This window comes from Mustela erminea, chromosome 10 (genome assembly GCF_009829155.1).
Source record: "Mustela erminea isolate mMusErm1 chromosome 10, mMusErm1.Pri, whole genome shotgun sequence".
In the NCBI taxonomy this organism is placed as follows: Eukaryota; Metazoa; Chordata; class Mammalia; order Carnivora; family Mustelidae; genus Mustela; species Mustela erminea.
The window spans coordinates 24,514,212-24,541,376 of NC_045623.1; the positions used below are offsets into that span (position 1 = coordinate 24,514,212).

At 36.8% G+C, this 27,165-nt stretch overlaps 1 protein-coding gene across 1 annotated transcript in view; it reads left to right on the forward strand.

Moving 5' to 3' along the window:
• Positions 1-1,402: 1,402 nt before the first annotated feature.
• DBT (dihydrolipoamide branched chain transacylase E2) overlaps positions 1,403-27,165 on the forward strand; it is a 54,508-nt gene continuing 28,745 nt past the window's right edge. Inside the window, exons 1-4 of the mRNA XM_032301412.1 lie at positions 1,403-1,508; positions 7,248-7,371; positions 10,771-10,846; positions 22,244-22,425. Coding sequence (XP_032157303.1) covers positions 1,458-1,508; positions 7,248-7,371; positions 10,771-10,846; positions 22,244-22,425 — 433 coding nt within the window. The 5' untranslated portion in view covers positions 1,403-1,457. The remainder of the gene's footprint in view (positions 1,509-7,247; positions 7,372-10,770; positions 10,847-22,243; positions 22,426-27,165) is intronic.

Consider the following 27,165-nt stretch of genomic DNA (forward strand, 5'->3'; position numbering starts at 1 on the left):
TCTTCTTCTTCTTCTTTTTAAAGATTTTATTTATTTATTTACAGACAGAGATCACAAGTAGGCAGAGAGGCAGGCGGTGGGGGGGGGAGGAGCAGGCTCCCTGCTGAGCAGAGAGCCCGATATGGGGCTCGATCCCTGGACCCTAAGATCATGACCTGAGCCAAAGGCAGAAGCTTTAACCCACTGAGCCACCCAGGGGCCCCCCACCCCCGCCCACATCTTCTTTTTAAAACACACACACACACACACACACACACACACACAATTGGGAATATCAAGTAAATAGTGCTTATAAAATGTTTTGTTAATTGGAAAGTTAAAAAAATTAAAGTTCTGACTTTTCAGATATTGTTCTAAAAGTAATGATTCGTATGTATTGCTTACAGTAGTTTGTATGAGAAATATACTGAAAAGCAAAAAAAAAAAAAAAAAGGAAAAAAAAGTGTGAGTTTGGGTAATATTAGGAAATTTGTGAAATAACTGAGAATTTGTTCCAGTCATTAACCTTGAATATTGAGGATTTAAAACGTCTTTGTTCCCATATTTTGGTCTTTAATTTTTTAGACATCTGTACAGATTTTATTTTTCATGTGGAGGGCAAAAACCATGCAAATGTCATCCTGGAAGTTTCTACTAATTGTTGTCCTAGTTGCTCTGAGAAAGATTGACTATTAAAACTCTGATATCATATTTTCCCCCCAATCAACTTGACCTGAATTTGACATTCTCCAAGAGCCAAGTAAATCAAGGTTATATATGTCTGTGATATATATTGTATATGCTGGGCAGCTGCATTTGACAACATTCTCTAAGAAGAAAAGATAATGTTGGTATCTTTATTTCAGACATTAGGGTAACCTTTATCTTCTGTAGGGAAAAAAAAATTGAAAAGGCAATTTCGGTCACTAAGAACCCTCAATGGGAGTAAGGAATACCAGTCAGTGGGTAGGATCCCAGCATAGACTTGTGACTCGATTAGTGATACAGAGCCTTGCTGCAAAGTTTGGAAACGTCGCATTTTCTGTAATCAAGGCGGGTACGATACAAGCTGAAAGGGGGTATTTTCCTACTCATCAGGTCTTCACCATAACTCTCTCCAAGTAACAGTCTTCCTTTTTGTTCCCTTAACAGTCTCCATTTCTACTACACGTATGAAAAAGATGATGGTTAGTGGACACAGCCATGGCCTGCCCAACTTTGTCCCCGAAACTCACGTCGAGCTGCCTCCAACCAGCTCTTTCCCCGCCAGCGTTGCTCTCTTACCTCGGTGCGGGACTCTCCGCCCCTTCGTGTTTCCCTCAGGCCCCGCCCCGCCCGCTGGTTGGCTGTGGGGTGGGAGGCTCGTTCCTGCCCTCGCCATTGGCCGCTCAGGGGGAGGTGCGTTTCCCGGCTCCCCATTGGTCGGCCCTGCGAGACAACTCTTCACAACCACCGAGCATTTGTCATTTCCGGGTAAGATGGCTGCAGTGCGTGTGCTGAGGACCTGGAGCCAGAATGCTGGGCGGCTGGTAAGGGGTTTGGGGCTGATTTGAGGTCGGGAAGGAATGATTTGTCGCCAGTGTTCCCGGAGAGGTGTGTTACTTTGTCGTCCGAGAGCCAGGCGGTCGGGGCACGTGGGATGGAGAAGTGGAAGGATGTATGCTACACGAAGGGCAGAGAAGGTGGCGAGCGGACCGGTCCAGAGACCCACTCCCTCCTTACCTGGCCGCGTTTCTGTCGCAACTCCGTCTCCTTCCAGCTTATCTACACCCAGTGCCATCTAGCCTTTCACCCGATAGCCTTTCATTGGGCACCATCTAGGTGCTGGGCATTGTGATAAACGCTGGGGATATGGAGATATATATTCATTCAGCATTTATTGAGCACCCACTGTGTGCCAGACACTGAGCACACGACCCCTGCCTCGGAGAACTTACAGTCTAGAGGAACTCGGAGAACTTACAGTCTAGAGGAAGAGACCCGTAAAGCAAACCGTAACAGCACGGATCCTTGCCTCCGAGGAGCAGGGAGACTCAGGCTCCATTCTGTGGACCTGTGTTCCTCTCCTGTGTCTGTGCCACATATCTTTACAACTTTTTATCACCATAGCTGCGACCTACCTCCATCTCCCCTTAAGTTTTCCCCTTTGAACAACCCTTTAGCACCAATCACCTGACATCCCGGTAAGCATAGTGTTTCGTCCTATTTGCATAGCGTTTTTCCTTCTGGGATCCCTTTTCCCTAAGGTCTTACAGTGGTCGATCCCTGAGCTTAGAAAATCTGTCAAGAGCCTGCTGTGTGCTAGGTCCTGTGCTAGGCACTCGCGAAGCAAATGTGAATGAGAGAACCCTGCCGTCTCAGATTAATTACAGCCTTGGGGTGGAAGGCAGGGAAGAAAAAGTTACAAAGAATTAGGACAGCTTGAGAAGTGCTATAATGGGGCATTATAGAGTTACAGGAACACATAGGCGGGGTACTGGTGGGTCAGAGAGGAGTTCTCAAGGGATACTGTGTAACTTGAGATTTACACCGTGGTAGGTATTGGCCTCTCTTGAAAGTTCTCCTTGCTTGGCTTCTGTGACACCACTTCCCACTATTCTTCTTCCTAGATGTTTGGCCACTCCATCCAAATCTCCTGTTTTTCCTGCCTGACTTGTAAATATGTATTGGTGTTTATAAGGGCTAGGACTTTGGCACTCTGCACTTCCCAAACTACTTCAGCCACTTCTTTCAATTTAGTTGCTGTCTGTATGCTGATAATTCCTAAAGTTCCAGCCTTCAAGACAGCTCTACTCCAGACCCACATATATCCTGCTGTCCTGGAGAGCTCCAGTTGCATACATAGTAGGTATTTTTCATCTGCAAGAAATAAAAACCCAGCCAATAAATGGGAAATTAACTAACTATGCATCCCATAGCTAGATGGCAGCTGGCATTGGTTAAGTGGCTCATACTTATCAGGGTTGTCATTTCAACAATTCATGAGGCCTTTCCCTTATGGTTACAAGAGGGCCACTACAACTTCATATTCGAGGGAGGAAGGGGGAGGGGGTGATACCAGCCACACTTTGGCCAGGACTATGTTACATGGCCACCGCTAGCCCAGGGGGTCTTGAAGGAGTTAGCATTTAGCCATCTCACAGCATTTACCCTAATGCCTCAGAGGCACATCGGATTCTGGTTTCCAGAGCTAAACCCTTAGACCTGTTTCTCTTTTGATTCTAGCCTATACAACTTGAGAATTTAGTCATTATTCTCCACCTTGCCCCCAGCTGCAGCTTTCCTGGTCCTTCCTAATTGGACTTTCTGCCTCCAATTGGTGCCTCCCCAACCCATTCTCCATAGTGTAACCAGGGTGATCTTACAAAGTAAGATACACATTTGAGAATGTCATTTCCTTGCTTAAAACTGCCTCAAACAAAATGTCCAAAATCTAAAAGACTATGAGGCAATTTATGATCTGGACCTTTCCAAATCTCTCAGGCTTCATCTCTTGCTGAAACCTACACACCCCAACCCCCACTCTGACACTTGCCTCACCCTTGCCCCACACTGAACTACATTGGAAATACAGTGAGCTTCAGTTAATTAAATACACTGCCTCTCTCAACTTCAGACTCCAGACCTTTGCACATGTATTTCCTCTGCTTTAAAGACTCTTGCTTTCTTTCCCTATGTCCTCATCTGTAATAACACCTCATGTCTTGGATTACTCTTACTCAGCCCTTAGGTCTTACTTCAAATTTGCTTTCTTGAAGTAGATTGGTTTCTTCCTTTGTGTTTGTTTTTAATACTCTGTTCTTCCCATTATAACACTATGTCATGATCAACTCTTTAACTGTCTTCCTTTGAAGGTATGGACTGTACATTCCATGAGAGAAGGAATTCATCTATTTTGTTCTTTAATCCCAAGTGCCTAGCACGGAGTAGACACTCAATAAATGTTTGTTGAACAACTCAGTAAAAAGTCTATTTTTTCCATCTGTTGTAAAGTATAAATAACAGGAGGTCTTAATATGTGTAGTAGATCATTAACAAGGTCTTACTACGTTGTGTTTTATTCTTCCTTATTGCACTGAGCATTTGACTCTTGATGAATTTACCATCGAATTAACATTGAGCTTTTCTATTTTGTCTGTCTTCTTGTACTGAAGTGTGAGCAATTTGAATTTAGGGACTATATTCTATAGCTTATTTAGCTTTGAATTCCCAAGCCCAGCACAATCCCTGTCTTTAAGAATGCTCAACAATTGCCTGTTTAATTATTATTTATTTCCTTGTTTGAATCTACTAAAACTTGGCTTCATTTCCTATTTTTTTGCATTCTGTTTCTAGAAAAAAATGTCTTTTTAGTTTGACAAATTATTTTTTCTCCTTCTCCCTTCTGTTGCCTTTTTTTTTTTTTTTTAAGATTTTATTTTTTTATTTATTTGACAGACCGAATCACAAGTAGGCAGAGAGGCAGGCAGAGAGAGAGGGGGGAGGCCTGCTCCCTGCTGAGCAGAGAGACCCGATGCGGGACTCAATCCCAGGACCCGGGGATCATTACCCGAGCCGAAGGCAGAGGCTTCAACCCACTGAGCCATCCAGGCGCCCCTTCTGTTGCTTTTTTGTCTTTCCATTCAGCAGCTTCACTAATTAGTCTAGTCTTCTCTTAGTTCAATTAGTCACTGTCACATAATGCCTGTTGTACTTATGTTGCTTTCTCCATTTCCACTGTAAATCACTTCAGGAGCCTGGTAGTTCATGCCTCCAATACTGTAATAGTTTCTTAACTTTTTCCTCTCTTACTTGGCTTTACTTGTTATAATCTAACCAATAAACTGCAACTATATTAATTTCTTAGTCCTTTTTCTTCAATAATCTGTAGTGTAGAAGTTCAAACTCCTTAGCCTGACCATTATATTCAACAATAATTCGGTCCTCATTGAGCCACTTCCAACACTCCCCCCTCCTTTTTTTTTTTTTTTTTAATTTCATTTGACAGAGCATAAGCAGGCGGGGCAGCTGGGGGGCGGGATACAGACTCCCCACTGAGCAGGGAGCCTGTGGGGCTCTATCCCAAGACCCTGAGATCATAACCTGAACAGAAGGCAAATGCTTAATGACTGAGCCACCCAGGCACCCTGCAACACTTCCTTTTATAAATTTGATCAAGCCAAATAAGCAACTCACTGCCTGAGGAGACAAGTTCTGGCAGCAGTTCTTTGTTTATTCTGTTCCCTCTGCTTTAAAAGTGCATTGCTGCTCTTTAATAATTAATACTTACTATGCAAGGCCCACCACAACTCTTCCCCCGGAAGCCTTCCCAGATCAAGCCAACCTTAAAAAACCAAACTAAAACACAAAAAAACTCTCCGCTTAAGTTCCTGTAACGCCTACTGCCTATACTTATTACAAAAAACTAGAGCATACATGTCCATGCATGAATGTGTGTGTGTGTGTGTGTGTTTATTTGTTTCTGCTAGGTTATAAATTCAAAGCAGGGATTATTTCTACTACATATAACAATGTGATGTAAGAGAAAGAGCCTCAGCTTCAGAGTCAAATTTTCTTGGTTTCAGAGGTGAATCTTGCTATTTGTTTGCTATTTGTGACCTTAGACAAAGCATTTAACCTCCTTGATCATTAGTTTCTCATGTGTTAAAGAGGGCTAATGTGCCCATTATTTCAGAAGGTAATTGTGAGATTAAAAAGAAGATGATGGATTTAAAGACCTTTAAAGTATCCAGCACATAGTAGGCATTCCTGCCTCCCTTGCCCGATTAGTAGTTCTTCAATAAAAGTTGCCATTGTTTAAGGTAGGACTTCCTAGTAGTTAAATTTTCTCTCAAGGTTTTTAAAAAAACCATTTCTTTATATCAAGGTGAACCCATATTCTTCAAAACCTCCATTTATTGCCCTAAATTAAAATTTGTGAATGTCTGATGAAGTGGAGGTTGATTTACACCTTTCATTCTGTTGTTGATTAAGAGCCAGGATTGTGGAAGTTGAAGGAGAAAGAAAGGACACAGAAAATGGGGGGTTGGGAAAGAGAATTCTTTCACTATCTGCTAAGTTTTAAGCTATCAATTTTCTTTAGGTTTTATGTTTCCCAAATGTTAATGTTAATAAAAATAAAATATATATTGTAAAGATTAGTTGCTTTATGATGATCTCTTAAGGTAAAACTAAGATGCATGATTTAAGATTATTTGTGTTTTAGGAAAGAGATCTTTAGTTTTTCTTTGCTTTCAGAAATCAGTAACAGCTTAGAAATTAAGGTGAAATATCACATAATAATTTAAATGTATTATTCGTGTTGGTAAACCAAATACTTGTTTTTATATTATTTGCTGTCAGAAAAAGAACAAAATTCTTGTTTATAAATACATATTATAATGTGGCTATAGTACATAACATAATATGTATTATAAAATAACTTTTAAATTTAAGGGCTAATCACCACCGAAGGATAAAGTACATGATAATAAAGTAATTTTTTAAATTAAAAGTAACTCCTACATTAATAAAAAAAATTGCGAATATATACCACTCTTCTCAAATACAGTAATGGGGTTCGAAATTTCTGTACATTATGTTTAAAAGTGTGATATAGTTAACCTGCTGTTAATAACATTGAAATGTTAACTTTCAAAATAAAATAGTCTACCTTTCAGACACATAGGTTCTAATATATCAAGATGAATACATTAAGGTCAATTTACTTCTCTTGTATATTGTCTTGCATTATACTGAGATGTTATACAAAATGGTCACATCTAAAGAGTCATCTGTAAATTATAGTAAGAAAACCTTTCCCTACAGCACTACACATGTTTTCAATGTCTTTAGTAGTTTTATTTTGGGAAGTCTTTAGTGACGCAACTGTACCTACAAACTCATGTGTTTGTACAAAATATATCGTTAAAATTTCTTCACTTTCTCAAGAAATTTTAAGCAAGGATCATAAGCATATAAGCAGCTGTGACTTTAGGGATATAGTTTTACTAAGTAAAAGAACAAAAGAATGTTCCTGGGTGACAGGGTTTAAGTTCCTTTGATTTCTTGAACAGAAATACTTGAGAAATAACCAGTCTTAATAAACTTTATTTTCACTGATTCCAGGTTTGGGCCAGTTCAGATATTGGCCTGGATAATTTCATACTGTTTGTATTGTGATAATGACTGTTCTACTTTTAGAACAGACTTGAAATTCAGTGTGTACTTACAGAGATAAGCCATCAAGAACATTCACAAAAGCTTTTACTTTATTTTCTCATCTTTAGATTTGTGTTCGCTACTTTCAGACATGTACGAATGTTCATGTTTTGAAGCCAAAATACGTGTGTTTCTTTGGTTATCCTTCATTCAAGTATAGTCATCCACATCAGTTGCTGAAAACAACTGCTGGTAAGTATGATCTCAAAATAGACTGTATACAATAATGTTTTATATCATACTCAGAACTTTTTAAAAAGGTAATTAAAAACTTATCAAAGTAGAAAGAGTTAACCTTTTCATTCTAGCCCAGCCCTCTTCGCTTTCCCTGAATCTTTCCTTTTCTTACTTTCTTTTTTGTGTGCCCTGCCCCCATCCCTTTCATATCTTTACATAAATGCGTGTGTCTTCATAATGTTGGGAATGGGTTGTCTTGGGCCATCTGCTCTGTATCACCTGGCTCATCCGAGTGCAATAGTCAGGTAAATTGTTGACTTAGTAGATTATATCCTTATACTGTCACTGTATTACTGGTTGGATGAAGCACTTACCTCAGTCTGTTGTGTTAAGATTGTGTGATGAAACTTTCACCAAGTGTTCCTAAATAGAAAGTTTCCTGACTTTTACCATTTAATTACCTTTCTCACATCTTTTTCTACCCTCAGTAAAGAACTTGAGGCTTAAGTATTAGATTTGGCAAGGGCACTAAGATTTTTTTTTTCCTGATTTTCTATTTAGATCTCTGATAAAGAACCCTAGACTTTTGTTACATCATTAAGCTTTTGACAGATACTTGTTGCCATAGTCTGTGCTAGCAATGAAAAATAGGGGGATTCCAGGCAGATCTAACCCTTGAGATCAAGTCTTTCCATGCCTTTTTATAGGTCATTTTCCATAATACCTTAAGATATATAAACCCTACCTTTGCCTTCTTCTTCTTTTTTTTTTTTTTAAAGATTTTCATTTTTAAAAGTTGATCTTTTCTCTTTACTTCTTAGAGAAAATAGAGGCCATTCAAGCAGAAACTCCCAACTTCTTGATCTAGTCTCTAAACACTTACCTTAAGCTTTGGGTTCTTGGTCTATCAATTACTAGCTGTGTAACTTTAACCAAGTTACTTAATTCCTTTCTATTTCATCATCTGTAAAATTGGAGTAATCACTGTACCTAACTCATTGTGTCATTGTGAGAATAAATTCATTTAACACAAATACTTACTTATCACCTGCTGTCTTCCAAGGCACTGTTCTAGGTACTTGGGATACATTCTCTTCCTATATTCCCTAACTTGGTGAATACTTAAGAGAGAAACCTGGAGCCCTCCTGATTCCTGTTTCACATCAAATTGATTACTGAGATCTATTAATTTGACATCCTCATGATTCTTAAATCTGTCTTCTCTTTTTCAGACAGTTTTGAAAATATATAAATATATTAAATTCTATACTTCTGTTTCGTACGTGTAATAGCCTCCTAACTGCTTTCTCTGTCATCCCTTCCCCAACCCCATCCACCACATTCCTGCCAGGGAGATTCTTTCTAAAATGTATAGATTTAAAGTTACAACTCTGAAATTGCAGATGGTATTCCCTATTGGTTAATTATTGCTGACTAATAACCCTGCCCATGACTTTAGGCTTAAAGCAACAATGATTTATTATTTCTCAGGATTCTGGGAGTTACCCAGATGGTTCCTGTGCTGGTTTCACCCAAGCTCACTAATATGAGGATCCTCGGCTAGAGGATTATCTCTCCTGGAAGGTCCCAAGATGGTCCCACATACATGTCTGACAGTTGGTCCTGGTTTTTGGGTGGGGTGTCTCATTTCTTCTCTACTTGGCCTTTTATCCTCCAGTAGACTAGATAAGTTTCCTTACTCCAGGATTTCAAGGCAGTATTCCAAGAGGGAGATGGTAGAAGAAGCTGCGAGGTCCTGGCTCCAGAATTTGTACAGTTTCACTTCTGCTGTATTCTGTTGTCCAAGCAAGTAATAAGCCAGCGTAAATTTAAGTAGTGGTAAATTAGACTCTACATCTTATGGGAGCAACTGCAAAAAATGTGTGACCATATTTACTTACCACTGGCTCGTGATCACCTTCAGGGCAAATTTCCAGCAGCTCACCATGGCACAGCAAAGAAAGCCTTTTTCAATCTTGACTGATTTATTTATTTATTTATTTATTTGCCACATGTACTATCTTCAGCCATGGAATTGTGTGTTATTCCCTAACCATGCTCTGTGCTATATTTCCATATTCTTCTTGCACATGCTGTCCCTTGAATAATACTGTTTTGTATAGAGGTTCCATAATATATTTGTCATTTTTCAGTTACTTCAATTGGAATTATAGATCTTCATTTTAACTCTATGATAACTATTCTTTTTTTTTTTTTTTAAGATTTTATTTATTTATTTGACAGAGATCACAAGTAGGCAGAGAGGCAAGCAGAGAGAGAGAGAGGGAAGCAGGCTCCCCGCCGAGCAGAAAGCCCAACTCAGGGCTTGATCCCACGACCCTGGGATCATGACCTGAGCCGAAGGCAGAGGCTTTAACCCACTGAGCCAGCCCAGCTGCCCCATGATAACTATTCTTGAGTACAAATCTTTGTGTACCTCTCTTAATTATTTCCTCAGGGGGAAAAAGTCTTAAAAGCAGAATTGCTTATTGAGTCAAAGATGTGGACTTTTTTTTTTAAGGCTTTTGATATTTAACACCAAACTACTTTTTCAGAAAGGTTCCAGTTTGTACTTTGAGCAGCAGGCCATAAGAGGACCGAACTTACCAGAGAGGAAATAAGAGGTGCCTAATACCTCTATATCAAAAATGCACTTGTATTTCTTAACCATAAACTTATCTTCTCATATTTATTAAAGAAAATCTTAGTACTTGAATCAGCTTGTTGTGTATTTTGTAAGCAATTTTGATGAATTTTGATGAAGATAGAGGAGAACTCTTGAATCAGTTCAGAGCCACTTGTTATCCTGCAAAAGTGAGAGGATCCATATCTACTTCCTGTTGACCAGAAATACTTTTTCTGGGGAATAATTGCCATAAAGTATCACTTGGCATCTAGTTGTTAATAAGAGTGGAGTAGAAATTTAAAAAGGGATAAACAATGGAAAGGAAGGAGAGAGACAAAGATTTAATAAGTTGGGCAGAACATGGTTTGGACAGATGAAAATTTTCCAAGTTTTCTATATATAGAGCCCTCTGATTGTTATCCACTAAGAATGAGTAGAGTTACTTGAAGTCAAAAGAGATCTAAGAGCAGGACAGTAAGGTTACTATAGTTTAATAGCAGAAAACAAGGAGATCCAGCTAGCTGGGCCTTCTATACCTTTGTAAGAGTGCATTCTTTTTCTTGAAAGTTGGAAAATGGAAGTGCTGTGGCCATTATTCATAGGTCTGTGATGCTGAGTAATTTATTTAAATCTTTGATGGTTATGAATGATGTTTATGCTTTCAAAAATTATTAAATACTTTTTTTATCTGTAAAATGCAATAGGTTCTGCCTCTCATTTAGTTGTGAAAGCATCTATTAGGAATATATTATGTATTTAATGAGACCATTTCTCATTTGTCTTTGAAGCTCTGCAGGGGCAGATTGTTCAGTTCAAACTCTCAGACATCGGAGAAGGTATTAGAGAAGTAACTATTAAAGAATGGTAAGTTGGGGCATCTCTCTGGCTTGGTTAGTAGAGTATGTGATCTTGATCTCAGGTTTGGAAGTTCGAGCCCCATGCTGGGTGTAGAGATTACCTAAAAATAAAATCTTAAAAAAAAAAAAAAAGTAAGTTATTCTGAAAAAGATTGTAAGTCAATGTAAAAATTAGTTGTTTGAAAATAAATATGAATTCTTTAAGCTGAGAAATTTCTTTCTTTAACAATGCTTTGTTTTAAAAGCATTAAGGTAGTTTATGTTGCTAATATGTTGTTAACACAATTCATCATACATCATGACATTTTATTTGATGTAATTTCTTAAGGATTATTTTTTATTCTTTTAAAAAAATTATTTCACTGCTCACCCCTCTATGAAAAAGGGAAATTAGTCTGTAAAAAATGTTAACTTGATATGACCATGTGTTTGAATGACATTTTATATGAACTATTTTTTTCCAGACTGTTTTAAAATCATGATATAGTCTAAGCTCTCTTTACTGAAAATGACCTCAGTAAGAATGTCTGTACGTTTTACTCATTGTTCTCTGACAGTTGGCCTGTATTTTTAGGATAGGTTAAATATAATACTGAAAGATATTAATCAAAAAATAATTTTGCAAAGGTTCAGAGTTTTTCAAAAAAAAGCCTTGTAACAGGCTCCTACTGCTTTAATCATTCTTCTACCTCTTTTCTGTTTCCTTTTTGGAAATAAAAAAGAAACACCTCTGGGTAGTGAACTGATTTTTAAAAGTGTCTAGGAATAGCAGTGAAGATGAATAAATGGGTGCTCTTCTCCATAGTTTTATACCGTTGAAGATCCCTATAAGAATCTGATTCAGCCACTTGTATATTCTTTCTCTGTAGTTTTCACTGTTGTTACTTCATAAATTAGAAAACAGTAAGAATGTAATTGTGCCTTACAGTTACATCTCTAGTGGCATTGTGGGATTAAGGAAGGAGCAAGAGCAAATTAGAAGAGCCTGACTGATACTTATAAACCATCTTGCCTGGGATTCACTTGGTCTCTACTGAGCATTGATTCTTAATGTGTAAATTGGGGGAAACAGCACTTACTCTGCCATCTTACAAAGGTTTTTTGTTGTTGTTTTTGTTGTTTTTGTTTTTGTTTTTTTAGCAGGCTCCCCATGAGCAGGGGAAGCTAGATATTGGATCCCGGGACCCTGGGATCATGACCCGAGCCGAAGGCAGTGGCTTAACCAACTGAGCCACCCAGGCGCCCTCACAAAGGTTTTGAAAGGATCAAATAATATAATATATAGAGAATGCCTTTTAAAATTGCCAAGTAATATGTACATTTTTGCTTCTTTCTATCTTTTAGAAAAATAACTTCTTTCTAAGACAAACACTAGTCTTTGTAGATTCTAGAATTTTTTTTTTAACATTTCTTAATTTCTACCTCTTACTAATTCTCTGGACACATATGTTTTGATAAAGGGTTTTAAGGTTCTTGGAAAAGGAGATTATGTCATTCCTAATGAAAATGAATAGTTCATTAGATAAGAAACACATATTTGATTAAGGTTTTACAGACGTTTTTAAAGAAATATTAAGAGCTTTCTTAAATTCTGTGTGCTTTTTCTCTAACTTAATATCTATAAATCTCAATTCAAGGGGAAATAATATATATTGTAAAGCAGTTGGGGGCGCCTGGGTGGCTCAGTAAGTTGTGGTTGGCTCTTGATCTTGGCTCAGGCCTTGATCTCATGGTTGTGAGTTTGAGCCCCACTTTGGGCTTTTTTTTTTTTAAGTCTACTTAAAAAAAGTATATGTATATATAATTACATATATACACACACTCTCTCTCTATATATACAACATCATGTATTTAAGCATACACTCTATATATAATATTATGTGATATATGTAGTATGTATTACCATATGGTATATATATAGATACACATACTATATATATATATACACACACACATACATTATATGTATATATAATGTAGATTGGTAAAATGTTCAAAAGTAGAATAGTGTGCTGTACAGCAAGAATAGAAATTTGAATGTGTAAGGAAGCATGATTTCACAGAAGGTGATGTTTTCGTGTAAGTGTCAGTAAAACCTTATCCTTAGAATTTGTAGCAGCAAATAAATGGGTAAAGAAGAAAAATACTTCAATTTCAAAAAGGCTTTGACAGATTTCCAAAACAAAAGTTTGGATTATATATTTGCTTTTGCTTTAAAGTCAGTTTTGTCTGATAGTAATACAGCTACTCCAGCTTTCTTTTGGTTACTGTTTGCATGATTTTGTGTGTGTGTGTGTGTGTGTGTGTGTGTGTGTGTGTGTGTTATGTATTTTGCATGTGTTGTGACCGTATAATTGTGAGTTTATCTCTGGATTTTCTGTTTTGTTCTATTGATCAACATGTCTGTTTTTGTGCCAGTACCATACTGTTTTGATTATTACGGCTTTGTAATATAATTTGAAGTCTGGAATTTTGATCCCTCTGGCTTTGCGTTTCTTTCTCAAGATTGCTTTGGCTATTTGCGGTCTTTTGTGATCCCATACAAATTTTAGGATTGTTTGTTCTACCTCTGTGAAAAATGCTGTTGGTATTTTTATAGGAATTACATTAAATGTGTAGATTGCTTTGAGTAAAAAAAAAAGTAGACTTATTTTTTAAAGATTTATTTATTTATTTATTTGACAGAGAGAGATCATAAGTGGACAGAGAGGCAGGCAGAGAGAGGGGGGAAGAGAGCCGGATGCGGGCTTGATCCCAAGACCCTGAGATCATGACCTGAGCCGAAGGCAGAGGCTTACCCCACTGAGCGACCCAGGTGCCGCAGTAGTATAGACATTTTTAATCATATTTGTTTTTCCAATCCATGAGCTGGACTATCTTTGTATTTCTTTGTATCATCTTCAGTTTATTTCATCAGTGTTTTATTTTTTTCAGAGTACAAGTCTTTCTCTTCTCTTTGGTTAGGTTTATTCCTAGATGTCTTCTTATTTTTGGTGCAATTGTAAATGGGTTTGTTTTCTTAATTTCTCTTTGTGCTGCTTCTATAGTGATGTATCAAAATGAAACAGATTTCTGTACATTGATTTTATATCCTGCAGCTTTACTTAATTCATTTAGCAGTTTTAGTAGTTTTTTGGTGGAATCTTACGGGTTTTCATAATATGTCACCTGCAAAAAGTGGAAGTTTTGCTTCTTCTTTACCAGTTTGGATGCCTTTTATTTTTGTTGTTGTCTTATTGCTGAGGCGAGTACATCTAGTACGATGTTGAATAAAAGTGAAGACAGTGGACATCATATCTTATTCCCGACCTTAGGGAAAGTCTCAGTTTTTCCTCATTCAGGATGATGTTAGCTGTGGGTTTTTCATATATGGCCTTTATTATGTTGAGTTATGTTCCCTCTAAACCTACTTTGTTGAGGGTTTTAATCATGAATAGATACTGTACGTTGTAAGATGCTTTTTATATGTCTATTGAAATGATCATATGATTCTTATCCTCTTATTGATGTGATGTATCGATAAGACTTCTGTTTGTTGGGAGTTTTTTCACTACTGATTCGATTTCTTTGCTGGTTCTCTCTCTACTCAAAATTTCAATTTCTTCTGATTCAGTTTTGGTAGTTTATATGTTTCCAGTTGTCCAATTTGTTGGCAGATAGTTTTTATAATAATCTATTACAATTGTTTGTGTTTTTGTGGTGATGGTGGTTGATTCTCCTCTTTCATTTGTGATTTTATCTATTTGAGTTCTTTTTCTTTTTTCCTTGATAAGTCTGGCTAGAGGTTTATCAATTTTACTGATTTTTCCAAAGAACCGGGTCCTGGTTTCATTGATCTGTTCTATTGTTTTTAAAATTTCTTTATCATTTATTTCTGCCCTAATCTTGTTTATTTCCTTCCTGCTACTTTTAGGTTTTGGTTTTTGTTCTTTTTTCTAGCTTTTTTGGGTATAAGAGTAGATTGTTTATTTGAGATTTTTCTTGCTTCTTGAGGTAGGCCAAATTGCTGTAAACTTCCCTTTTAGAACTTTTTTTGTGGACCTTATGTTTTCATTTTCACTTGTTTCTATGTACTTTTAAAATTTCCTCTTTTTATTTCCTGTTTGACCCATTCTTGCTTATTAGCATGTTATTTAACCTCACTGTATTTGTGAGCTTTCCAAATTTTTTCTTGTGGTTGATTTCTAGTTTAATAACATTGTGATAGGAAAAGATGCATCGTATTACTTTAGTCTTCCTGAATTTGTCAAGGATTGTTTTGTTGCTTAATATGTGATCTATTCTGGAGGATGTTCCATATATGCCTGAAAAGAGTGCATGTTCTCCTGTTTTATGCTGGAATGTTCTGAATATATCTATTAAATCCATCTGGTCCAGAGTGTCTTTCTTTTTTTTTTTTTTAAAGATTTTATTTATTTATTTGATAGACAGAGAGGCAGGCAGGGAGAGAGGAGGAAGCGGACTCCCTGCTGAGCAGAGAGCCTGATGCGGGACTCGATCCCAGAACCCTGAGATCATGACCTGAGCTGAAGGCAGAGGCTTAACCCACTGAGCCACCCAGGCGTCCCCCAGAGTGTCTTTCAAAGTCATTGTTTCCTTGTTGATTTTCTGTTTCAATGAGCTGTCCATTGATGTAAGTGGGGTATTAAAGTGCTCTTTTATTATTGTATTATATATTGGGTCCTTTATTTTTGTTATTAGCTATTTTATGTATTTGGGTCCTTCCATGTTGGGTGCATAAATATTTACAATTATATCTTCTTGTTGGATTGTCCCTTTTCTTATTACATAATGTCCTTATTTGTCTCTTTCTTTTCTTTTCTTTCTTTCTTTTTTTTTTTTTTTTAAGATTTTATTTATTTATTTGACAGACAGAGATTACAAGCAGGCAGAGAGGCAGGCAGAGAGAGGGGGGGAAGCAGGCTCCCCGCTGAGCAGAGAGCCTGATATGGGGCTCGATCCCAGGACCTGAGATCATGACCTGAGCCAAAGGCAGAGGCCTTAACCCACTGAGCCACCCAGGCACCCCTCTTTTTTTTTTTTTTTTAATTAAATATTCTATTTATTTGTTTATTTTAGAGAAAGAGAACATGAGCTGAGGGAGGAACACAGGAAGTGGGAGAAAAAAATCTCAAGCAGATTCCATGCTGAGCATGGAGCCTGATATAAGGCTGAGATCAAGACCCAAGCCAAAATCAAGAGTCAGGAACTCAACCGACTGAGAGACCCAGGTGCCCCATACTCAGCTTTCTTTTGACATCCATTTGTATGATAGATGTTTCTCGATCCCCACTTTCAATCTGCAGGTGTCTTTAGGTCTAAAATGAGTCTCTTGTAAACAGCATATAGATGGGTCTTTTTTTTTTATTTTTGTTTTTTATCCATTCTGTCTCCCTGTGTCTTTTGATTGGGATATTTAATCCATTTACATTCCAAGTAATTATTGATATGTATTTTTCACTATTTTATTACCTGTTTTGTGGTTGTTTCTGAAGAATTTTCCCGTCTTTCATGGTTTTCTGGTTTTGTTGAGTGATATATTTAGATTTCTTTCTCTTTTTCTTTGCATATTTATTAGTGGGTTTTGGTTTGTTGTTACCATTAGGTTTATATATAACATCTTCTGCATATAGCAGTGTAAATTAAGTTGATGGCCATGTAAATTTGAGCACATTCTTTTCTCCTCCCCATGTTTTAGGTATATATTGTCATATTTTACATCCTTCTATTTGTGAATTCTTTGACTTATTTTTTACAGGAATAGTCATTTTTACTGCTCTTGTGTTTCCTACCATCATACTGTCACTCTCAGTCTCTCCTTTCCACTCAGAGTCTCTTTTAATGTTTCTTGCAAGGCTGGTTTAGTGGCCATGAACTCCTTTAGTACTTGTTTGTCTGAGAAATTCCTTATCTTTCCTTCTATTCTGAATGATAGACTTGATCACTAGAGCATTGTTGTCTGCATTTTTTTTTTCCATTTAGCACTTCAAATATATCATGTCAATCTCTTCTGGCTTTGAAAGTTTCTGCTGAAAAATCTCTTGATAGCCTTATGTGGTTTTTCTTGTATGTTGCTATTTTCTTTTGTCTTTCTGCTTTTAAATTTTCTTTAACACCGTATTTTGCCAATGTGATTACAATATGTCTTGGTGTAGATCTGCTTTTGTCAGTTTTGATGGGGGCTCTCTGTGCCTACTAGGTCTGGATATCTGTTTCCTTCCCCAGATTAGAGATGTTTTCAGCTATTATTTCTTCAAATAAAGTTTCTATCCCCATTTTCTCTCTCTTTTGGGACTCCTATAATATAAATGCTACTACATTTGGTGGAGTCACTGAGTTCCTTAAGTCTGTTCTCATTTTGCATAATTCTTTTTTCTCTCTTTTGTTCAACTTGATTACTTCCCATTACTATGTTTTCTAGATCATTAATTTGCTCCAAACTGGTGTTCATTGCATAAAGTGTGTTTCTAATCTTGTTTATTTTACTCTTCATCTCTAATTTGATCTTTTTTTTTTATCTCCATTAAGGGTCTTACTGATGTGTCCTACTCTCTTTTCAAGTTTAAGAAGTATTTTATGATTATTACTTGAAATACTCCATCAGGAATATTACTTATATCTCTTCCACTTAGATCTCCAGCCATGGCCTATTCTTTCATTTGGATCAAATTTCTCTGTCTTCTCATTTTGTTTAAGTCTCTGTGCCTGTTTCTTTGTGTTTAGAAACATGTTCTTAAAGGTAATAACCTTATAAAGAAGAGGTCCTCTAGTATCCTAGTGCCCTGCCATGTAGTGTCCCCTGTTCTCCAGAGCCTGGCACTTATAGGAGTGTCTCCAGTGTGTGTTGCATGTGCTCTGCTGTTTTATCCTGGCCACTTTATCCTTTAGGCGTGTTGTCTGCAGAGGATGCCTTGGCCTGTTGTGGGCAATATTTGGTCCCTGGCCTGATTGTGGTGTGTTTTAATTAGGTGTGCTCTGGTCTGCTTGTCAAATGAGACCTGTTGCCACTGCTGTCAGAACCAAGGCTCCACAAAACGCCCAGATTGGGAGATACAGCATTGGTAGGGTTTTGGACCAGTCTTTTGGGGGAGGGGACTCACCATGCTGGGACTGAGGCAGTGTGGCCAGGAAGGGTGCTTCCACTGGAGCATGGGGTGCAGGAGGTGGTGGGACTTGGTGTAAACATGCTAAGTAGTATGTGTCAGCACCACACAGCTTCCTGTAGGTAGACCTGTGCTTTTGCTGAAGGGTAGGGGAGGGAAATTGCACCTCCCAGTTCTTTTGTTTCTGAAGGGTTCTCTCTGTGAATGCTGCCTCTCTGGGATGTCCTCTAAGATAAACAAATAACCTTCTCACCTTGTGATCCAGGATGTTTTTGAGGTCACTGTTTCCATGCTGTATATCTGCAGGCTATTTGCCTAGTCTTCTTTCCAAGAGCACCCTCAATGCCTTCAGGCTCTATCTGAGCCAAGTCCACTGACCTTGACAGCTCTAGGCTTTAAGCCGTGCTGTTTGCAAGAACTCCTGAAATTCAGCCAATTCCAAGCCAATTACTATTGCAGTTAAGTTTTCCCCGTGCACTCCCCTATGTGTTAGTTTGTCTCTCACCCTTCTCTGCCACCAGTTACCTACCTCGCAACTGCAGCTGCCAGTCTGTTTCTCTCCTAAACCATGTCTCTGCACATCCTACATTCATTAATGTGACCTCTTCTCTACCTTTAGTTGTGGAGTTTGTTCTGCCAGCCTTAAGACTGACTTCTTAAGGTATGATTTCTTAAGGGTATGTAGGATGATATGGGAGTTGTCTAGTTGTATTTGTGGGATGAGGTGAGCCTTGGGTCCTCCTGCTCTGCCACCATCTTTCCCTCCTGCATGATATATTTTTTTGCATCCTTTTAACTTATTTGTGTCTCATAGATAGTATATAGTGGAATCATTTTTTGAAATGCATTTTTCCAACTATGCCTTTTATTGGCATGTTTAAGCCATTTATATTTAATATAATAGATAAAGTAAAATTCATATCTGCCATTTTGCTATTTGTTTTCTATGTTTTATGTGTTTTTTTTCATATATTTCTCCCATTAGTGCCTCTTATTGTGATAAATAGCTATTTCTACCATACCATTTTAATTTCCTTGTTTCTTTATATATATATGTGTGTGTGTGTGTGTGTATATATATATATATATATATATATATATATATATATATATATATATATTTAGTTACTTTCTTAGTGGCCGCCCTGTGGTTTATAAAAAACAATGTAGTTTGGATTAATATCAACTTAGTTTCTATAGTACATTAAAAACGTTGCTCCAATATAGCTTCTTCCCTTCTCCCCTCCTTTTTTGCTATTATCATCATATGTATTACCTGTTTTAAAATTACAAGCCCATCAATAGTTTTTAAAATATTGCTTTATGCACTTGTTTTGTAAATCAGATAGAATTAAAAAGCTGTACAAAGAAAATTTAGTGTCTTGGGGCACCTGGATGGCTCAGTGGGTTAAAGCCTCTGCTTTCGGCTCAGGTCGTGATCCCAGGGTCCTGGGATCGAGCCCCGCATCGGGCTCTCTGCTCAGCAGGGAGCCTGCTTCCCCTCCTCTCTCTCTGCCTACTTGTGATCTCTCTCTGTCAAATAAATAAATAAAATCTTTAAAAAATATATATAGTGTCTTGTATATTTACCTATGTAGTTAATCTTTATTAGTATTCTTTATATCTTCATGTGGATTTGAGTTGCTGTCTATTGGCCTTTTATTTTAGCTTGAAGGACTCCTTTTAGCATTTCTTGTAAGGCAGGTTGCTAGCAAAAATACTGTTTTAAGTTATTTGAGAATGTATTTATTTCTCCTTCATTTTTTGAAGCACAGTTTTGTTAGATATAAGTATCCTTGACTGACAGTCTTTCTTCTTCTTCTTTTTTTTTTTTTTAAGATTTTATTTATTTGTCAGAGAGAGAGAGAGAGTACAAGCAGGGGGAGCAGCAGGCAGAGAGAGAAGCAGGCTCCCTGCTGAGCAAGGAGCCCAATGTGGGTCTCGATCCCAGGACCGCAAGATCCTGACCTGAGCTAAAGGCAGATGCAGCCAGTTGAGCCACTCAGACATCCCCAGTCTTTCTTTTCTTTCAGCACATTGAATGTACATTCATTGCCTTTTGGCCTCCATGGTTTCCGACTAGAAACCATCTATTAGTCTTGAAAGGGTTCCTATAGTTGATGAGTGGTTTTTCTTTTGCTGATTTTAAGATTTTCTCATTGTCTTTCAGCAGTTTGATTATGAAGTGTCTAGGTGTGGCTGTTTTGAATTTATCCTATTTGGACTTTGTTGAGTTTCTTACGTAGGTACATTAATGTTTTCTTCAAGTTTAGGAAGTTTTTAGCCATTATTTCTTCAAAGATTTTATCTCTTTATTGATAATCTTTATTCAGTGAGGCATCATTTTCTCCTGTGTCCCTTTAATTGTTTAGATATGGTTTCTTTTAGTACTTTGAATATTTAATTGCTGATTTAACTTTTATTAAAGTTAATTAATAATATTAATTATTTTTAACTAACATCTGGACATCCTCAGGGATGGTTTCCATTGACTGCTTTTTTTCTCTACACGGGCCATACTTTGTGTTTCTTTACATGTCTTGTAGTTTTTTGTTGAAAACTGGATATTTTACATAAAATAATGTGGCAGATAAGTGGTAGAATATATGGACGTCTTATTACCCAGGTCTTCCTTTTAAGAACCTCTTGTTTGCCCTTTTATCATTGCCTCAGCTAGCCACAATTTTCAATTGCTGTGGACTGTTTTCAGCAAACACCCTGAGGGAACTGAGTCATGTCAAACAAGAATGAGCTCTGTGAATAGATTTTTCCCAGATAGCTGTCCAACATGTCAAATAGGGACAGTTCTCTGGGAGCATAGCTTTTTGTAAAACTCCAAACTTGGGTCTGCCCTTGCTATAACATAAGGCTGCTGATTTTCAAGACTAATGCTGAGCTGGAAAAGAAAAGGAGAAGAGGAGTTAAAGTAATAAAAGTAGGGTGCACCTGGGTGGCTCAGTTACATCTGCCTTAAGCTCAGGTCATGATCTCAGGTCAGGGTCCTGGGATTGAGCCCCATGTTGGGCTTCCTGTTCACTGGTGAGTCTGATTCTCTCTCTCCCTTTCCCTCTGCCTTTCCCCTTGCTTGTGCTTTCTCTTTCATGCTATCTCTCAAATAATAAATAAAATCTTTTTTAAAAAAGATAAAGCCAGCTATTTTTAATGAGATTCAGCCACTTTTCCTAAATAGGTCTTTCTTGATTATTGCCCTATTGTAATTTCTAGAATTCTGAAAAAGTCCGTTTTTAATAACTTTTGCTGGCATACTTGTATTGATAGAGGAGCAGAGTTCCAGAGGGACATAGTCCACCATTCTAGAAGTTTAAGTCTGCTATATGTGCTTTTAAACCTAGTTTCTGTGTCATGGGTGATGTTTTACCATGGACTGAGAACTGGCTAAGATAAGAAAACAAGGAATAAGAAGGACTGAACAATTATCTTAATGAAGAATTGGTGATAGTAAGTCAGAAATGTGCTAGATACATGAAGAACGGTATAAGAATCAAAATCATATGATGCATTTCAGATTTGGTTCCATTCATCCTAGTCTGTTTGCTAAGAGTATCTAGAAGACCCTGGGACACTGGCATGGCTCAGTCAGTTAAGTGTGTGTCTTCAGTTCAGGTCATGGTCCTGGTGGGACTGAGCCCTACATCAGGCTCCCTGCTCACTGGGGAGCCTGCTTCTTCCTCTCCTTCTGCCTGCCACTCCCCGTGCTTGTGCTGTCTCTCTGTCAAATGAATAAATAAAATCTTTGGGAAAAAAAAGAATATCTAGAAGAGACTTACAATGCATACCTAAGATGATTAAGGAGAAAAAGAGACTCATATAAAAGAACAGATTTAAAAATTCTAGAAGGAAAGACTGAGAGAACTCAATCCAAAATTCATGAAATTACAAAGAATATGCATTAGGGATATCTATTTTTGGACTTAATTATAGAATAATAGACAAACCTTAAAGTTTGATGAAGGCTAATATAATAAAAGGAAATAACATTTTAAAAACACATTTTTAGAATTTCTTCCAAGAAATGGGTGAGGCATCACACCTGAAAGTGTAATTAAATTTTTGGATTATATATCTATCAATGGCTTTTAAATTTTTAGTATTTCTTGAGGATACATCAAAGAGACCCCTTTATAGTCTTTTTCTGACATTTTTTGGTGCACTATCTGGGACTAAATGACATAGTGGATAGATACTGACCTAATTCAGTGCAGCATTTACATTGTTAGAATGATTAGTATTATATACTTATAATTATTCATGTAAAAGTGTTTTGTGTCTTTTTCTTTTAGGTATGTAAAAGAAGGAGATACAGTGTCTCAATTTGATAGCATCTGTGAAGTTCAAAGCGATAAAGCTTCTGTTACTATCACTAGTCGTTATGATGGAGTCATTAAAAAACTGTATTATAATCTAGACGATATTGCCTATGTGGGAAAGCCATTAGTAGACATAGAAACGGAAGCTTTAAAAGGTATTGTAAACATGTTCATCTATTTTGCCAAATTGATTACTGCTGTCCTTTTGTTATGGGTACTAATTAAAAGAGATGTTTACTTTTAATAACTTACAGAATTTAATTTGGTGGTTTAAAAGCTGAAATTAGGAAAACAGTAAAGGTCCTCTGTGATGAATGATTATCTTCTGACCAGTTACCATATTAGAAACATATACATTAACACTTAATTTATCTGGAGGCCTGCCTTCTATAATCCTTAGTGTCCAAAAGAATGAACAGTCTTTCTCAGGAATTAAAGATTCAGGCCTTGAATCCTAGTCACTAATGTCAAAAACTGGAATATGTGAAAGATTAAATATAACAGTGAGATCATTTAGTTTGCCACTGACTCAAAAACAAAAACACTTTCTTGGGGTGTCTGACTAAGCCAATCAGTGGAGCATGCAACTCTTGATCTTGATCTTGGGATTGTGAGTTTGACTCCATGTTGGGGGTAGAAATTACTTTAAAAATTGTTTAAATTAAATATTCAAAAAAAAAGCCCATACTCTCATTGGCAATTATGGTTATGAAAGCCAAACTTCTTGAAGAGAACTGGAAGAGAAAAGAAGGAAAATCGTAACGAAAAGTGAAGAGACTAGCATTCAGAAGAAGCATTGACCATGGGACGTAGAAGCAGTAGATGTCCTGACAAAAGTGAATCTGTTGTGACAGTGTTGCAGAGGAAAACTCAAACAGTGGGCTCTCCCAGTGGTGGGAGACAGCTGTCTACCTCAGAAATTCCTTATGGCATTGTTGTGATACAGTAAAGTTATGTCATCTAGGAAACAGCTTGGCCATCAGGGATTGGCTGGGGGGGCAGGGGGAGGCATGTGTGTGGCGTAAATTTTGTGATGCAACCCTAAGCCAGCAATCTATCTGGGAAGGGCTAAAATAGACATCCGAAAGAAGTCTGAATTACAGTGGCTGGTTGACTCATAGTTCTGCAGACTGTATCATTAATAACAACAGCAACTAATATCACAGTCATACTTCACAGTTTATAAAAAGTTTCACTATTTATTTTATCCTTACTTGTGAAGTATTTCAGTTTAACAGATGAAGAAACGAAACGCAACCTATAAACGTTGAGCGATTTGCCCAATGGTCAGTGACAGAGCCAGATTTAGAACTTGATCGCCTGTCTTTGTCCAGAATATTTTACACTATGACGTGCTGCCTCCAAAAGTTGGAAGATGGCCTATTAAAGCCTTCTTATATATAAAATGCAGAAAACCAAAAATAAGAAAATGAAAACCTTCCTGCTACTCAGAACCACTCTTAACACATTAGTGTATATCATTCCAGATGTTTTTCTAAGCACACACACATGCTTTGAAGTAGTTTTTTTTTTTTTACCAAAGTAATGTATTGTGCTTACTGTATTCTAATCTGTTTGCTTAACTAGGTCTGTGTTTTCATGACAATACATTTTCATTTCATCTGATACTCAGACTATTTAAATTTCCCCAGTTGCCCCCAAAATGCCCTTGAAATTTCAACTGGTTTGTTCAAACTGAGGTCCAATAGGGGACTAGACATGGCCCATGGTCTCTTTTCATGTGACTCATACTCTTTCCCATTTTGTTTCGTGACACTGACTTGTGGACAGGACTATGCCATTTGTTTTGCAAAATGTTACGTCTTTGGGATTTGTCTTTTCTCGCTTCACTACATATGGCACTATATATGGCACTATATAGATACTTCATAATCATTTGAGTGTCCTTGCCTAAATTAACAATTGCTTTAAGGGTTGTGGAATGATGATTTTTTGATTCTGTCATTCTTTTTACATTATTAGCTAGCATTATTCTGTGAAGTGGAGCTTCACCCTCAATCAGTTGGGTCTGTTAGTTACTCTGAAATACAGTTTCTATGGGAAAGACAGAATAAATGCTTCTTTTTCCTTACCAAGGGGTTGCTTTTAATAGTGATGTTAAATTTCTAATTTTCTCTTTGTGTGTATTCAATTGATTAGCTGTGTTTAATCTATTATAATCATTCATTTTCATGCTGAAATTGTAATAGAAGAGACTCTTTCAGGGTGGCTCCTGTGTGTTCTCTTTTTTTTTTTTTTTTTTTAAAGATTTTATTTATTTATTTGACAGAGAGACACAGTAAGAGAGGGAACACAAGCAGGGGGAGTGGGAGAGAAAGAAGCAGGCTTCCTGGCCAAGCAGGGAGCCCAATGCAGGACTCGATCCCAGGATCCTGGGATCATGACCTGAGCTGAAGGCAGCTGCTCAACCGGCTGAGCCACCCAGGCGCCCCTCCTGTGTGTTCTTTTAACATGACCTCATTAATTTTCAAAAGCTTTCTTGCCTTTGGCACAAGAAGATGATTGGGGCTCACTGTGTACATTTCCTATCTGAGATCTGGAAATTATCCATTTCTTCAAGGCTCTTGTTCCTTTTAATGTGAAATCGACAAGAGATCATAATCTATGTAGTAGGGGTGATTCCGGTATTGAAAGGCATGATTTAGGAGTATTAAAAACAAAAAAGAATTTACCTTTTAAAATTACCTGAAACACAAAATTATTTTGATGGATCAGTGACTTTTTATTGTTGTTATTATTCAGTTAGGACGTGAAAATGCAGGAGGGTTATACTCTTTGCACAGAGAATGCTGAATCCTAACCACTAGACCACCAGGGAGCATCAGTCTGGGCACAAACTGGACAAGCAAAGATGGTGAACACTATTGTGAGTGTTATTAAATTAGAACACCCAGTCTAGACTAGATTAGATACTAATCTAGGCCATCCAAAAAAATGAGTTATTTATATGAACAAATAAACAGTTGAGATTTATGGGGTCTTTTATTATTTGGCTTTAGAGTTTGTTTTGACATTTCTGATGGGATTCAACTTTATAAGTCTTGTTATATAGCAAAATACAAAGTCATAGAACTGTTTCAGAGTAGGGGTGTTTTTTCTAGAGAATTGTTTCATAAAAATCATCTCCTGTATAGCATGAATGAATCTCAAAAAATTATGCTGAGTGAAAGAAACCAGACAAAAAAGAGAACATGCAGTATGATCTATGTACATAAAATTTTAGAAAATGCAAACTAATGCATAAAGACCGAAAACTGATTAGTGGTTGCCTGGATAAGGAATCTCTTGTGGGTGGGGTGGGTGTGTTCTTTATCTTTATTGTGGTAATGGTATATGGGTATATATATATATATATATATATATATATATATATATATATATTTCAGATTTATCAAGTTTTATGTATGTGCAGTTTATTTTATATCTGTAAAAAATGAGATTGTGTAGGTTATGTTCAGAATAAAAATTATCCATTAATACTCATAGAGAACTGATCATTTGCTCACTTTGTGTTTTGTTTGCTAGTAGAGTATAATCTAAACAGTTACCTTGCATAGTGGTTTTATTTTGCATATGTGCTTTTTTGCTCTTATATTTATGTTGTGTTTTTTTACTGTAAGAATAAACTATGAATCATAACCTATCTATAAGCAAACCTATAGAACAGAAGATTCAATTTAATGAGATTTATATATGCTTCTCTTTAATTTTATAAGTGGGAAAGATTTCTAAATATTTTGTGTACCTTTTCTCAAGCAAGAATTTGTAGTAATATTCAACTTGTTTATATTGTTTTTGCTTTAGTGCTAGTAAAACCAATTATACTATAAATAGAAAATGACCAAACAAAAAGTCTTTTATAGGTATAAGATACATTATTTCCATTTTACAGGTGGAAAATAATTATAGCATAGAACTACCAAGGGTATAAGGGTATAAGAGATCAAATTTAGACATCTTAATAGTAGTACTGGAAATTAATCCTGTCTTCCAATGCTTTTTTAAATGATATTCTGTGGTACTGTCTTTTGGAACATGGTGGTAGTATCTACTTTTCAAGGCGGGCGTATCAGGATAATTCTGAGAAGGGAAACTCTATTTGTGATGTCCAGGTCCTGTCTATGAGTGCTTTGACTGTAGACAGACCTTTACTTGAAAAGAGCTTACTGGTCTCACTTATGCCTCTTTGTATGTGTGACATTTAGAAGGCATATACTGTTGTGCTTGCTTCAGCAGCACATATACTACAAGGCATATACTATTAAATATATATATAAGTTGAATTATTTAATATTATCAAGATTCTATCAGAGCTATTCCATGTCTCAGTGTGTTGTCTGCTGTAAACTCAGTTTTAAGTATAATGCCATGCATTCTTTTTACAGCTAATCTGGCTTTCTCTAGTCTCTATTTAACAAAGTAAGATGGCTCCTCACATTTTTAAATAAGTGAAGTTTCTTATATCAACTTAGAAAATATTTTTAGGGGAACCACTAATTTTCTTATTTTAAAATTTTATATATTTTACTCCTTATAGTGAGGGTATTGAGTATAGCCTAGAATCTTTTTTGATTACATAAAAATATGTTAATGAACATTTATTATTCTGGAAACAGCACAATTTTGCATCTGGCTTTTGGTTTTTCAGCTTACTTCTTAGCATTATGATCATGTCCACCCATGATTCTCCTTCCTAACTTTCTGGGAACACCAGTAACTAAGTTTGTTAAGAAGTAGGTACAAAGAAGAGCAAGTATTATTGGTTAAGAGTCTAAATTTCTTTTTTCTGGAGTGAGGGCATGGTTTTAATGCTGAGGCTGTGTGGCAGCTGTTCTAAGTATTCTGATCCTAAAGCTGTGCGGAATTAAGTTGCC